The sequence below is a fragment of the Erinaceus europaeus genome, chromosome 8 (assembly GCF_950295315.1).
Source record: "Erinaceus europaeus chromosome 8, mEriEur2.1, whole genome shotgun sequence".
NCBI classification, from domain to species: Eukaryota; Metazoa; Chordata; class Mammalia; order Eulipotyphla; family Erinaceidae; genus Erinaceus; species Erinaceus europaeus.
This window is the reverse complement of record NC_080169.1, coordinates 36,255,998-36,271,111: the sequence shown is the minus strand read 5'-3', so window position 1 is coordinate 36,271,111 and position 15,114 is coordinate 36,255,998. Positions and strand designations below refer to the sequence as shown.

The 15,114-nt window shown below is 39.4% G+C and overlaps 1 protein-coding gene across 5 annotated transcripts in view; it reads left to right on the top strand.

Annotated features, from left to right (window-relative positions):
- The window catches only part of BZW2 (basic leucine zipper and W2 domains 2), a 59,952-nt gene extending 55,464 nt beyond the window's left edge, over positions 1 to 4,488 (top strand). For 3 of the 5 annotated variants that reach the window (XM_060196139.1, XM_060196143.1, XM_060196140.1), the window contains 2 exons: positions 3,117 to 3,257; positions 4,019 to 4,488. In XM_060196139.1, the coding sequence (XP_060052122.1) occupies positions 3,117 to 3,257; positions 4,019 to 4,047 (170 nt within the window). In that variant the 3' untranslated portion in view covers positions 4,048 to 4,488. The remainder of the gene's footprint in view (positions 1 to 3,116; positions 3,258 to 4,018) is intronic. The other 2 variants (XM_060196142.1, XM_007531965.3) reach the window with 1 other exon arrangement.
- The last annotated feature ends 10,626 nt before the right edge of the window (positions 4,489 to 15,114 follow it).

Below are 15,114 nucleotides of genomic sequence, written 5' to 3'. Positions count from 1 at the left end.
TGTAGGTTCTTTTTTTTTTCTTTTTTTTTTTTTTTGTGGGGAGGTAGAGTATGAAAAGAATGTAATTAAGCCTGCTTCTGAGTTGTAAGAATTAACTCTGATAGAAATGATGATTTAAAAGGAAAGAGAAATAGTAACCAAAATGCTTTATACAGTGTGTGCAGACCTTTTCAGCTGCCACAGATCTAACTTAAAATTGCTAAAAAAAAAAAAAAAAAAAAACCTGAGTCAGGCGGTAGCACAGTGGGTTAAGCGCACGCAGCGCAAAGCGCAAGGGCCGTCTGAAGGATCCTGGTTCGAGCCCCCAGCTTCCCACCTGCAGGGGGTTGCTTTACAGACAGTGAAGCGGGTCTGCAGGTGTCTATCTTTCTCTTCCCCTTTCTGTCTTCCTCTCCTTTCTCCATTTCTCTCTGTCCTACCCAACAATGACATCAATAACAGCAATAGTAATCACTATAGCAGTAAAATAACAAGAGCAACAAAAGGGAATAAATAAATAAATAAATACCTTAAAAATAGATTAAAAAATTGCTAAAACAATCAGCCTTTTTGCTTTGTATTTTAGCTGCTTGGCATAGCCATTCTCCTATTTTCCAAGGAAATGGCTATTTTTAGATTCTCACATTTACTGTCTTTCCTTCCTATTTGTAAGGATTAAGTTGCCATGACAACTGACATTGCCTTTAAGAAATGAATGCTATTATGCTTTTCACTGACCTTGTTTTTTATACCTACAGCATATAAAAATTATCCTGGACTATTCTTTGGTCTGGGTTTATGTAGTTTTATAAGGAAGAGAAAAGAACGCTATAAAAATGATACATTTGGGGCCAGGAGGTAGCGCACCTGGTTGAGCGCACATGTTATAGTGTGCAAGGACCCAGGTTCAAGCCCTTGGCCCCCAGGTCTGCAGGTGTCTATCTTTCTCTCCCCCTCTCTGTCTTCCCCTCCTCTCTCCATTTCTTTCTGTCCTATCCAACAATGGTGATATCAGTAACAACAACAATGATAACTACAACAACAAAACAACAAGGGCAACAAAAGGGAATAAATAAATATTTTTTTAAAATACCAAGCAGATTTTTTTTCCATATATTTGTCTGTGTTGAATAACATCTAAGTATTTAGAGTATACGTGTTTTTGTTTTTAAACTTTATTTTACCTGATGGAACAGAGATAAATGGAAAGGAAGAGGAATATAGAATAAGAGTGAAAGAGAGAGACAGAAACTACCATTAGGGGGTCGGGTAGTGGCACACCTAGTTTAACGCACATGTTACAATGTGCAAGGACCCGGTTTTAAGCCTGCAGTCCCCACCTACCACCTTTGCAAGTGGTGAAGTAGTGCTACAAATGTCTCTCTTTCTCCCTCTGTCTCCTCCTACCCTCTCAAAGGACCAAGGGCTTGAACCTGGGTCCTTATGCATAGTAATATGAGCACTTAACTAGGTGTGCCCCCTGGAATATAAGATTTTATACTACTAGTAATTACGGGGGGGGGGGCTCGAACTGGGATCCTTACACAGGTCCTTGCGCTTGGTACCACGTGCACTTAACCTGCTGCGCTATTGCCCAACTCCTGCAGTTGACTCTACAGATTATACAGGTGCATGCATATTGCCCACTAGTGCTTGAGGGATATTTTAGTTTTTCAGAGAACCAGATGATACTCTATATTCTTTATATATTACTTAGTTTTGAAGCAAGTATTTGCCACTAAATAGTGTTCTAAGAACTCATCTCTACTACAGTTGTTCTGTTTCTCAGTGGACAGTGCACCAAATAGGATACAGTCACTGTCCTTTTCCCAGACATTGTCACTGGCAAATATTTTAGAAGTTGCATGACCTCTTTCAGCCTCTGTGGGGCAATAAAACATAGGAGTGAGATCTCAGCCTTCAGAAGAAAAACCTCAGACAAATGATACCATTAAACTGCAGTTTCCAGCCTGAGCATTGTATCATATCCAATTCATTAAGACAAAGAGGTGTGATCCGGGAGGTGGCGCAGTGGATAAAGCATTGGGCTCTCAAGCATGAGGTCCTGAGTTCAATCCCCAGCAGCACATGTACCAGATTGATATCTGGTTATTTCTCTTTCCTCCTATCTTTCTCATGAATAAATAAATAAATAAATTCTTTTTTAAAAAAAGACAAACAGGAAAAAAATAGAATTTGATCCCATAATACATCCTGGAGTTTCATCTTCATATTTTCTGATATTATACCTTGTCAACATTTTTACTAGCGCTTTTCTCCACTAAGTAAGTAAGTTCCCCTTAAACATTAGTTATCTGAGGTAGCTGCTTCAGTTTATATTTGGAATTGGCGGGACAATGACTGTTCTAAACTGTTTGAGTTGTTGATTCATTTGAAAAATTACAAAATAAACCTCACCAATATGTCCTAGAACTCCACTTCCCCAGAGCCCTTACCCCACTAGTGAAAGATAGAAACAGGCTGGGGGTAGGAAGCCACCTATCAATGCCCATGTCCAGTGGAGAAGCAATTACAGAAGCCAGACCTTCTACCTTCTGCTCCCCATAAAGATCTTTGGTCCATACTCTCAGAGGGGTAAAGAATAAGGAAAGTTCAGTGGACGGGAAGGAATACCGAATTCTGGTGGTGGGAATTATAACCCTCTTATACCACCACAATCTTGTCAATCATCACTAAATCACTAAGAAAAATTGCAAAGTAACTCAGTTTTACCAGCAAAATAGCATTATAAAACACCTCTAAGTACCAATGGTATATGTTTGCATTGCATCACTCCTGATAATGTACAACATTTTACAGAAATATTTACTAAGCTATTGAAATATGACACCGTGGTACATGGAAATGCATGTGATTCTATAAGTTCCAGGTATTTAAAATGGGATGGGGAAAATAGCATCGTGGTATATGCAATAGGCTTTCATGCCTGAAGCACCAAAGTTTCTAAATTGAATCCCTGATACCACCACAAGCCAGAGCTGAGCAGAAGCACTCTGGTTTGATGTGTGTTGTGTATTTAAAGTGGTTGTTTTCCATTAAGCTTTAAGTCACAGAGTTGGCTCTAAAGCCTAATGTTTATATAATAGCTTTGAAACCTATTTATTTGTAAATTGCAGCTGACGTACTAAGTGAAGAAGCAATATTGAAGTGGTACAAAGAAGCACATGTTGCCAAGGGCAAAAGTGTTTTTCTGGACCAGATGAAGAAATTTGTTGAATGGTTACAGAATGCTGAAGAAGGTATGATTTCATCTGTTGGTAACTTAGTAAATACTTCATTATCAAGATGCCTACTTCTTTCAGTAGATAACAAAAGATAACAGGGTATCTTTGTTATGTGTTACTTTCTGAAAACTGAAATTATTGAGTGTCTCCTATATCAAACATGGTTTTAAAAAAAAAAACTCTCAAAGTATCTACCTTAATGGAGGACAAAGAGCAAGAAAATAATTGGCAAGATATAAAAGAAAAAAAAACATTTTGCTTATTTTAAGTAGTCTAGAATAATCAAACTAGAAGGGCCAGGTAGTGGCTCACCATGTTGAGTGTACATGTTACCATGCCCAAGGACCTGGGTTCAAACCCTGTCCCCACCTGTGGGGAGAGAGATTCATGAATAATGAAGCAGGGCTGCAGTATCTCTCTCTCTCTTCCTCTCCCCCTCCCTCTCTCTCTCTCTCTCTCTCTCTCTCTCTCAAGTTCTTTCTTTATCTAATAATATATAAATTAAATTTTAAGAAGAAAGAAAGTAGGTATGTATTATCCAATAATGACTATATTGTAATTTTAGAAAGCTGTAGTGTAGCTCAGTTAAAAGTAAAATTAAAAAGCCCAGGAGGTTATCAGGGGCTAGAGCATTAGACCTTAAAAGCATGAGATATCCTATGTTTGATCTCAAATGTCACATATGGCAGAGTGATGCTCTTGTTTTCCTAAGACAAAGAGTATCCTTGGTGGAGGCAGGTAAAAATGCTGTGGCCTCCCTTTGTTTTAACATGACCTTTCTTTTTCTGTTGTAGAATCTGAATCAGAAGGGGAGGAAAATTAGATGGTTCAAGCAAGAAGCACAATACCTAGCTCACCACACAACAACACTTCGATTGGGAATGCTAAACCATTTAAGAAGAGAAACTTGGCTTCTGTTTTCACAAAGGAAATAAAGAATAGGATAGGTTCCCCTTATGCTGAGGGGAAAATGGTTTTTGTTTTAGTTTTATTTTTAAAAATGGAGCCCTGAAGCATCAGCCATTATACTTGGGACTCTACCTCTCACTCACTTAAATGCTAATTTAAAGCCATTCAACAAGGAGTCAAGTAGGATTCTGAGATTAAGTACTCAATAGACTCCTTTTTTTAGCTGTATTTTTCAGGTACTGTGTGGTGAATGCCCCACTGGTGTCTATTACTGGGCCACTTTGGTAGTTGTGTATCTGCTTGTGTATGTGATTTGACAAACCAGTTTTTTAAAATAAATGGCTTTTTAAAAATCTGGGTTTCTATTTGCCAAGCTTCTATTTCTTTTCTATACAGGGCTTATTACACAGATGATATTTGAGTGCTGTGCCTTTTTATTCCAGTGCAGTTTTGAACCGTTACATTTTTTTAATTGATTTAATAATGATTGACGAGACCATAGGATAAGAGAGGTACAATTCCCAGTTATATTTCTTAATCATCTAAAGAGACAACTCAGACCAGGTGGTGACGCACCTGGATGTGCGCACGTATTACAATCTGCAAGGACCCAGTTCAAGCCCCTGGTCCCCACCTGCAGGAGGAAAGCTTTGCGAGTAGTGATGCAGGGCTGCAGGTGTCTCTCTGTCTTTCTCCCTCTCTATCACCGTCTTGATTTCTGGCTGTCTCTATCCAATAAAGATAATAAAAAGAGACAACTCTATTAAGTAACAGACTTCAGTTTAACCAACCCTCAAATGACATTTGCATTAACACATAACTGCCACAATGGAGAAGAGAACTGCATGATGATGATGTTAATTCCAAAATGTGGGATCATTGAGATCCATATTGAAGAATACTGTCATATACACACTAAAATACAATAACAATCTTCACCTTGTATTAAAACACTCTTGGGGAGATAAATGTTTTTATGGATGGAGGTAGATAGCATAATGGTTATGCAAAGTGACTCTCATGCCTGAGGCTCCAAGGTCCCCAGGTTCAGTCAGTTCCCCACAACACCATCAACCAGAGCTGAGCAGTGCTCTGGTAATAAATAAATGGGGGCAGGTTGATAGCACCGCAGATTAAGTGCACGTGGCGCAAAGCACAAGGACTGGCATAAGGATCCCAGTTCAAGCCCGTTTCACAAGAGGTGAAGCAGGTCTTCAGGTGTGTATCTTTCTCTAGCCCTCTGTCTTCCCCTCCTCTCTCGGATTTCTCTCTCTTCTATCCAACAACACCAACAGCAATAACAATAATAATAACAATGATAAACAAAAGGGAAAAAATGGCCTCCAGAAGCAGTGGATTTGTAGTGCAGGCACCAAGCCCCAGCAATAACCCTGAAGGCAAAAAATAAATAAATGTTTTTGCATATAACAGGTAGAGATAACACAAAACTTTATTTTTTAATTAATGGTATACAAATAATAAACATACATATGAGCTTCAAAATGAGTGACAATATTTTAAATAAAAGGAACAGAATTGCGGTAGCGCAGCGAGTTAAGCACACGGCGCAAAGCACAAGGACCAGCATAAGGATCCCAGTTCGAGTCCTTGGCTCCCCACCTGCGGGGGAGTCGCATTACAGGCTGTGAAGTGGGTCTGCAGGTGCCTATCTCTCCCCAGTCTCTGTCTTCCCCTCCTTTCTCCATTTCTCTCTGTCCTGTCCAACGACAACACCAACAATAATAGTAATCACAACAGTAATAAGACAAGGTCAACAAAAAGGGAAAAAATGGTCTCTAGGAGCAGCGGATTCGTGGTGTAGGCACCGAGCCCCAGCAATAACCTTGGAGGCAAAAAGAAAAAAAAAACAATAGTATGAAGAACATTGGTAGATCAAACAGAACAAATAATTGAAGTACAAAAAATAAATAAAATCAGTTCATATGACCAATCAATATGAGAAGATACTCAAGTTTACTGCACAAACAAGATAATACAGTATACTTTACTGGATTAGAAAATACAGTGCTGTGGTCCGGGAGGTGGTGCAGTGGATAAGGCATTGGACTCTCAAGCATGAGGTCCTGAGTTCAATCCCTGGCAGCACATGCACCAGAGTGATGCCTGTTTCTTTCCTCCTATCTCATTAATAAATAAATATAATGTTAAAAAAAGAAAAGAAAGTGCTGAAGTGAATATCCACCGCCACGTGGAAAAGATGGGTTCTTTGTATACCCATTCTTTAGAGTGAGGTTTTGATAAGTACTATTAGAAAGATTTAAGCTATTGAAAGAAAAATGCAAATTAAAAGGATTATGTTTTTGTTAACGAAAGCTATCTATCTTCATACGTGTCTTTATAAATACGAAGTGAATAATTTTACTGATAGTTGAGTAATTTTTTTTTCTTTTATCATTTTATTGGAGGTGCAGGTGGTTCACGGTACAGTTGTTGGCACAGAGGTACTTTCTCATCTCCATGTGATAGGTCTGCAAAACTTTCTCACCCTCTGGGGATGTGGGAATACAAAATATTGGCGGTGGGTGTGGTGTAAAACTGTACACTAATCTTACAATCTTGTAACCTACTATTAATCACAAATGGAAAAGGGAGTCAGGCGGTGGCGCAGCAAGGTTTAGCTCACGTGGCGCAAAGCGCAAGTACTGGTATAAGGAACCCGGTTGGAGCCACCAGCTCCCCACCTGCAGGGGAGTCGCTTCACAAGTGGTGAAGCAGGTCTGCAGGTGTCTATCTTTCTCTCCCCTCTCTGTCCTCCCCTCCTCTCTCCATTTCCCTCTGTCCTATCCAACAATGACATCAACAATAACAATAATAACTACAACAATAAAATAAAAGGGAGTGACTGAATAAATAAATATTTTTAAAATACTAAGAAAAATGGAAAAGAAAGAAAAGGTGCAATTGCTACATGTCTTGTGGGGGCTAAGAGGTACAGGGAGCTCCTTCACAAACCAGCCTGGGTTGTTTTTCACCATCGGCACCAGGATAAGTCTTAGCCACAGCTGGAAAAAGGAATAAGAAATGAAAGTTCTTAATATTTTTTTTTTAGAAATCATTTGTGCTATATAGCATGTTTATTTTGGGAAAAAGTAAGCTTTAGAAGAAACAACATCAAATACTATTCTTATACAGTGATAATTTTAATGTTTTTTGAATGTTTTCATAAAATTATTTGGCTTAGTAACACAGTATGTCATTTTCTGAATTTAACTGTAGATTTGAATGCGTTCTACACGTGTGCATATTTGAATACATTTCATTTTTAAAAATGTTTAATTACCAGTTTAAACTTCCTCTTAAAATAAGGAAGTTTTAACTTCTGACATTTAGGGACTAGGGGGTTGTCTCAGGTAAAGAGTTTGTTTTGTTGTAATCTTTTATATATATAGAGAGAGAGATTGAGAGGGAAGGGCACTATAGGGAGAGACACACTTGTAGCACTTTCACCGTTCGTGAACCTTCCCTCCTGCTGGTCGAGCACACATTACAATGTGCAAGGACCCAGGTTCTCTTTCTCTGAAGCAGGGCTCCAGGACACATTGGTGAAGTTGTCTGCCCAGGGAAGTCCGATTTGCATCATGGTAGCATCTGGAACTGGTGGCTGGAAAAAGATTTAACATATAAAGCCAAGCAAATTGTTGACTAATCAAGAACCTAAAAGCAAGAATATTGCAGATGAAGATTTGGGGTCTCCGTTTTGGAAAAAGCTAGTAGCTCTATTTTAGGTATATTCCAAGGGGCCCATGACCCTACTAGTTTTTGCCTGAGCTTGACATCTAACATGTGGGTGACCTAAGTTATGGTCTGGGGAAATGCTGTATAAAGAGCTCACCAAAATTAGCAACAGAAAAGCGAAGGATCCCATCCAAAAATGGGCAGAGGATATGGAATAAAATATTCATTACAGAAGAGATCCAAAAGACCAGAAATCATAGGAAAAATTGCTCCAGGTCACTGATTGTCAGAAAAATGCAAATAAAGACAACACTGAGGCACCACCTCACCCCTGTGAGAATGTCATACATCAGAAAAGACAGCAATGACAAATGTTAGAAAGGTTGTGGGGACAAAGGAATCCTACATTGCTGGTGGGAATGTAAATTGGTCCAACCTCTGGAGAGCAGTCTGGAGAACTCTCACAAGGCTAGAAATAGTCCTCCCATACGGCCCAGTAATCTCTCTTCTAAGGATGTATCGTAAGGGCTCTATAACACCCAACTAAAAAGATATGTGTACATCTATGTTCACAGCAGCAAAATTTGTAATAGGGAACTTTTTTTAAATAAAAAGAATGTTTAATGATTTACTATTTTCATGAGAAATATGAGAGTACCACTCAGTTCTGACTGGTACTGAGGGCTAGAATATGAAACCGCATACCTGCAAATCATTTGCGGCCACTTCATTATTCCCCTGGTCCATAAGGGGTATTACTGTCCTAAATTGTTGTTGTTGTTGTTGTTTTTCCCCAGAGCACTGCTCAACTCTGGTTTATGGTGCTGCAGGGGATTGAACCTGGGATTTGGGAGCCTCGGGCATGAGAGCCTCTTTGCATAAGCATACTATCTACCCCAGCCCCTATGTTTTGACAGCATCTACAGACTCTTTTCACCAGCCTTTAAAATAGATGTATACAGTATTTGGTGATTGAATCAGCAGGGTTGATCCATAAAAATATCTTTTTCAGCAAAAATACATGAGACTATCACTTTATAATAAGTTAAAATGTTTCACTGTTATCTCTTGGCACTATGATTCTTAGATACCTACCTGCTTTTAAGGAATTTTTTTAGGGTTTACATATGTAATTATCAAAAAAACATTATATGTGATATATTTTTATCATTGTTGTGGTTATTGTTGTTGTTGCTGTCGTTGGATAGGATAGAGAGAAATCGAGAGAGGAGGGGAGACAGAGATGGGGAGAGGAAGATAGATACCTGCAGACCTGTTTCACCGCCTCTGAAGTGACTCCCTTGCAGGTGGGGAGCTGGGAGAATATGTGATATTTTATACATTATCCCTGCTTCCTTTCTGAAGTCTCATTTTACACGAATAAAATGGGTGTCTTAGAATATGGATTACTGGACTTTAACTCTGCTTCCTCCTGTGTATATGTAGTAGAATAAAGTGGTGCACCAGAATTGATTGACTTCAAACTTAAGACACTAGGGAGTCAGGTGGTAGCCCAGCGGGTTAAGCACAGGTGGAGCAAAGCGCAAGGACTGGCGTAATGAGATACTAGTAAGCATCAACTATCTGATTAATTAATTAGCAGTCCACTTAGCTCTTGGAATTTAATTTGCTTAATTACAAGATAGAAACCTGGACAAATTCAGTCCTTTTACAGATCTTTTGCAGTTTACATCACCGAGAGGGATTTGTAACCTACAAAAGGTAAAATGAAATTAGGCCAGATAGCACTTAAGTATGCATCAGAATCACCAAAAGGGTGTGGAGTTCATTGCTGATTGCACATATAACACCGCACCCCTGAATTTCTGACTCAGTAGGTCTGGAGCAGATGTGAAGACAGATTCTTCAGTGTTGACTAATTGTGGTATCAGGATCACACAGAACTGCCAGGCCAAAGGTTACTGTGGGTTATTATTGGATTTCTGCTGATTTTCTGCAGCGCTCTGTCTTCAGAAAAGAAGGTGGATTATATTTTTGCTGAACTCTAATTGCTATTCAACATAGCACACTGCTTGGCAGGGAATTAGTATTCAGGAGATGTTTAAATAATGAGAGAATGTACACTGCCTATTCCTTTGTTAAGAGTTTATCATAAATTAATCCTAACCTTCAAACAGTTGAGCACTGGGACCACAGTATGACTTCGACTTAGTAAAAAGTTGGATTAATGCACTAGAGATGTATCATTATTGATTGTGTCATTCTCTGAAACAGAGCCAAAACAATATTTATAATAATTTATAAAATACTCTTGACTCTGTAATTGTTTTGAAAGGGAACAAAGTAAATTATCTAGCAGTATGTGAAGGTGAACTGTAGGCACTGACCACACAGTGATAACTAAACACCTGTTCCTCTCTTAGAATAGGCCTAAGAAGCAAAAATATCTTTTGGCCAAATGCCTGGCTGTCAGACTTTAGTATGCATTGGTATCACCTGGAGGGCTTGTTAATTACATAATGCAGACAATTGTCACAGAGTTACTGACTCACTACTTAATGTGGATCCAAAGGATTTTTCCCAGGTCTTGATGTTACTGCTGTTCCAGTGACAGAACCATGAGACTTGGTGATTTCTAATCTCTTATAACAGACATATTAAAGTGACCAGCACCTTAAAAGCTGTTGAATTTTTGTAATTTCTCACTTAGCTCTCAAATTCCTGACTACTCTGAAATGCCAAAGTATTTTTCATCTGTACTACTCCCCACTCTAAAGTATTCTTAAGAGCTACAGGAGGGTCTTAAAACACTTCAACTCAGATAGTCTGACTTTAAAAAAAAAAAAAAGATATTTATTTTTTCTTTTTTGACTCCAGGGTTATCGCTGCGGCTTGGTGCCTGCACAACTAATCCACTGCTCCTGGCAGCCATCTTTTTTCCATTGTTGCTATTATTGTTGTTGCTACTGTTGTTGTTGGATAGGACAGATAGAAACTGAGAGAGGTGGGGAAAACAGAGAGGAGGAGAAAAAGATAGACACCTGTAGACCCACTTTAGCGCTTGTGAAACAACCCCCCTGCAGGTGGGGAGCCGGGGGGCTCGAACCTGGATTCTTGCGCCAGTCTTTGCACTTAGTACTATATGCGCTTAACCCAGTGCATGGCCACCTAGACATATTTTATTTATTCCACTAGATACAGAAAGGCCAGAGCACAACTCTGGTATATGTAGTTTTGGGGAATTGAACCTTGAACTTCCAACTTCAAAGCTCTACCACTACAAGGCAAATATATCCTGGACATTTGTGGGAGTTTTTTTGGGGGGAGAAGAGGGGAGAGGATGTTTGTTTTTATTTTATTTACTTTTTTAAATATTTATTCATTCCCTTTTGTTGCCCTTGTTGTTTTATTGTTGTAGCTATTATTGTTGTTGATGTTGTCACTGTTGGATAGGACAGAGAGAAATGGGGAGAGGAGGGAAAGACAGAGAGGGGGAGAGAAAGATAGATAACTGCAGACCTGCTTCACCGCCTGTGAAGCGACTGCCCTGCAGGTGGGAAACCAGGGTTCAAACTGGGATCCTTATGCCGGTCCTTGCGCTTTGTGCCAGGTGTGCTTAACTCTGCGCTACCGCCCGATTCCCAATGTTTGTTTTTATTAACCAGAGCACTGCTCAGCTGTGGTTTATAGGTAGAATGGAAGATTAAACCTGGGACCTATGGCATAGAAATCTTTTGAGTAAACATTATGCTATCTTCTCCCACCCCTGCCTTGACTTTTTATAACAGAAAAACTCAAATATTTTTCTTTTTTTTATAATACTGTTCTTTATTTATTTATTTATTTATTTATTCATAAGAAAGATAGGAGGAGAGAAAGAACCAGACATCACTCTGGTACATGTGCTGCCGAGGATGGAACTCAGGACCTCATGGTTGAGAATCCAGTGTTTTATCCACTGCACCACCCCCCAGACCATTCAAATATTTTTCTTAGCATTCTCTTTCAGCCTTTAACTGCAAGACAGTGGTTTTGTTGTTGTTGTGTTGTTGTTTGTTTTGTTTTGTTTTTTGTTTGTTTTAAGTGTAGATCCTAGACTAGTCACATCACCTGGAAGCTCACTAGAATTACAAATGGTCAAGATCCCTTCTAGACTTATTAAATCAGAACCTCTGTGGTTAGATTCAACACACTAACAAGCACTTTAAGAGCTATGATATATATACTAGATTTTAATAAAAATTGGCCTAGCCTACACTTCAGATCCTTGGAACACATTCCTGAAAAAAATGCAAGAGTAAGAGGAAAATTAAAATAGAGGCAATGGGGAGTAGGGCAGTAGCGCAGTGGGTTAAGCGCATGTGGCGCGAAGCACAGGGACCCGCGTAAGGATCTCGGTTCCAGCCCTGGGCCCACCACCTGCAGGGGAGTTGCTTCACAGGTGGTGAAGCAGGTCTGTAGGTGTCTGTCTTTCTCTCCTCCTCTCTGTCTCCCCCTCCTCTCTCCATTTCTCTCTGTCCTATCTAACAACGACGAGAACAATAATAACTACAACAACAATAAAAACAACAAGGGCAACAAAAGGGAAAATAAATAATTTTTTAAAAATTTTATATATATATATATATATATAAAAGAGGCAAGATCAGGCTTTGGCACAAGATAGCGTACCAGTGAGATGGTAGATTTAACTTTTTAAAAGCTAACTAGTGACAAAAGCATGACTGAGAGGAAGATGGTCTGGCATTCTATGTTTCTTTTTTTCCCTTGACGTAAGGATAGAAGATGTCAGGCTGGAGTAGATATCATAATGGTTATGCAAAAAAACTCTCATGTCTGAGTCTATGATGTCCCAAATTCAATCCACTGCACCACCATAAGCCAGAGCTGATCAGTGGTCTGGTAAAAGAAAGAAAAAAAAAATAAGATAGAAGATGCCCAATGCCTATCACTATATATCTTAGATCAAGTTCTAGTCTGGGAGATAGCACAGTGGGTAAAACACTGGACTCTCAAGCATGAGGTCCCAAATTCAATCCCTGGCAGCATATGCACCAGGGTGCTATCTGGTTCTTTCTTCTATCTTTCTCATTAATAAATAGATAAAATCTTTTTAAAAAAATTCTAACAAGAACAAACTGGTAGCTAACTGAACTCAAAAGCATGGGGGAAAACCTTCTGAAAAATAGTCATTTTTCAAAAAAATAATTTTTCTTGGGACTGGGGAGTTGGATCAATGGTAGAGCACCCACCCTACATGAATAAGACTCTAGGTTCAATTCATAGTGATAGCTGGGAGCAACAAAAACTCCATGAATGGTGAAGCTATGCTTTGTTCCTCCTACATATTCCAGTGGGGAAAATTGGAGTGGAAAGTTGGCTCGACGTAATTAATGTGTGCAGGATAACACATAACAAAACAAGAACCTGATTTTCCTTAAAATTTTCCTTAAAATTCTGATTTCACAGTTTTATAGAAAGATGAATATGGAATGATCTCACAGGCATAAGCTGAAAAACAAGATCAGAAGAGAAAACACTAAGCAGAACCTGGACTGGAGTTGGTATATTACACCAAAGTAAAACACTCTGGGTTGGGTTGGGTTGGATTGGGTTGGGTTGGGTTGGGCTGGGGAGGGAGTTCAGGTCCTGGAACAGGATGGCAGAGGACCTAGTAGGGGTTGTAGTGTGGAAAATTGAGAAATGTTATGTATGTACAAACTACTGTATTTACTGTCAACTGTAAAATATTAATTCCCTGATAAAGAAATTTAAGAAATAAAATAATAAAATAAAATTTTACCTTCACCCAGCCAGCAATTTGCAGATGCTACCATGACACCAGCCTGATTTCCCTGGGCAGACGACCTCACCAGTATGTCCTAGAATTCCACGTCTCCAAATCCCTGCCCCACTGGAGAAAGATAGAAACAGGCTCGCGATATGGATCAACCTGTCAACGCCATGTCCAGCAAAGAAGCAATTACAGAAGCCAGACCTCCCACCTTCTGCATGCACCCCATAATGATCCTGGGTCCATACTCCCAGAGCGATAAAGAATAGAAAAGCTTCGAATAGAGGGGATGGGAAACAGAACCGTGGTAGTGGGAATTGTGTGAAATTGTATCCCTTTTATCCAACGGACTTGTTGTTCATCATTAAATCAATAAAAAAAAAAAAGAAGGAGTCGGGCGGTAGTGCAGTGGGTTAAGTGCAGGTGGCACAAAGCTCAAGGACCCGCATAAGGATCCCAGTTCGAGCCCCGGGCTCCCCACTTGCATGGGAGTCGCTTCACGCACCTCCATTGTGAGATATGCACCTGTACTGCTCAGTGGTGCCTCCAGTCAATGGTCTAGAAAGTTGTTGGAACTCAGGGTGGGGGCAGATAGCATAGTAGTTATGCAAAGAGACTCTCATGTCTGAGGTTCCAAAATTCCAGGTTTAATCCCCTGCACCACTACCATAAACTTGAGCTGATCAGTGCTCTGGTTAAAAAAAAAAAAAAAAAGGAGAGAGAGAGGTTGAAACTATAGGGAAATGGTTCAATAAGCAGCCTTATTATAACTAAAGAGTCATCTGCAGTGTGCAACTACATGGAGAAGCCTAACTATTTATTATAAAATACAGAATGTTCACTAACACAACAGTTTCAATTTAAAAAAAAAAAATAAGATAGCATAGAATGTCAAGGAAATTCCAATAGTAACTCTAACCAACAAGTTAAAGTTGATCATCACTACTAAATCTAATTTGCGCTTTCTATAAATCTGAGTAGTCTAGATGATCGTGGGTCTTTATTGTCCTGGAATTATCAGATAAATTCAATATGAAAAATATAATCCAACTGTAATCTTTTATGTTCCATAATTAAATATTCATCTTTAATGCAGTCTTTGATCATTCTTTCTATTTGATTCAGAGCCAAATTGTGTGATAGGAATGCAAATTAATGAGGCCCATGTGGAAAACAGTTTAGAGATTCCTGAAAACACTAAAAGTCAACCTACCATAGGACCCAGAAGTTCCTCTCCTAGGCATCTATCCAAAGAACACAAAAATACCTATTCAGGGAGTTGGGCAGTAGCACAGTGGATTAAGTGCAGGTGGTGTAAATTGTAAGGACTGGCATAAGGATCCCGGTTCCAGCCCCGGGCTCCCTAACTGCAGGGGAGTCACTTCATGGGTGGTGAAGCAGGTCTGCAGGTGTCTGTCTTTCTCTCCCCCTCTCTGTCTTCCCCTCCTCTCTCCATTTCTCTCTGTACTATCCAACAGTGATGACAACAATAATAACTACAACAAAAACAATAATAACTGTAATAATAAC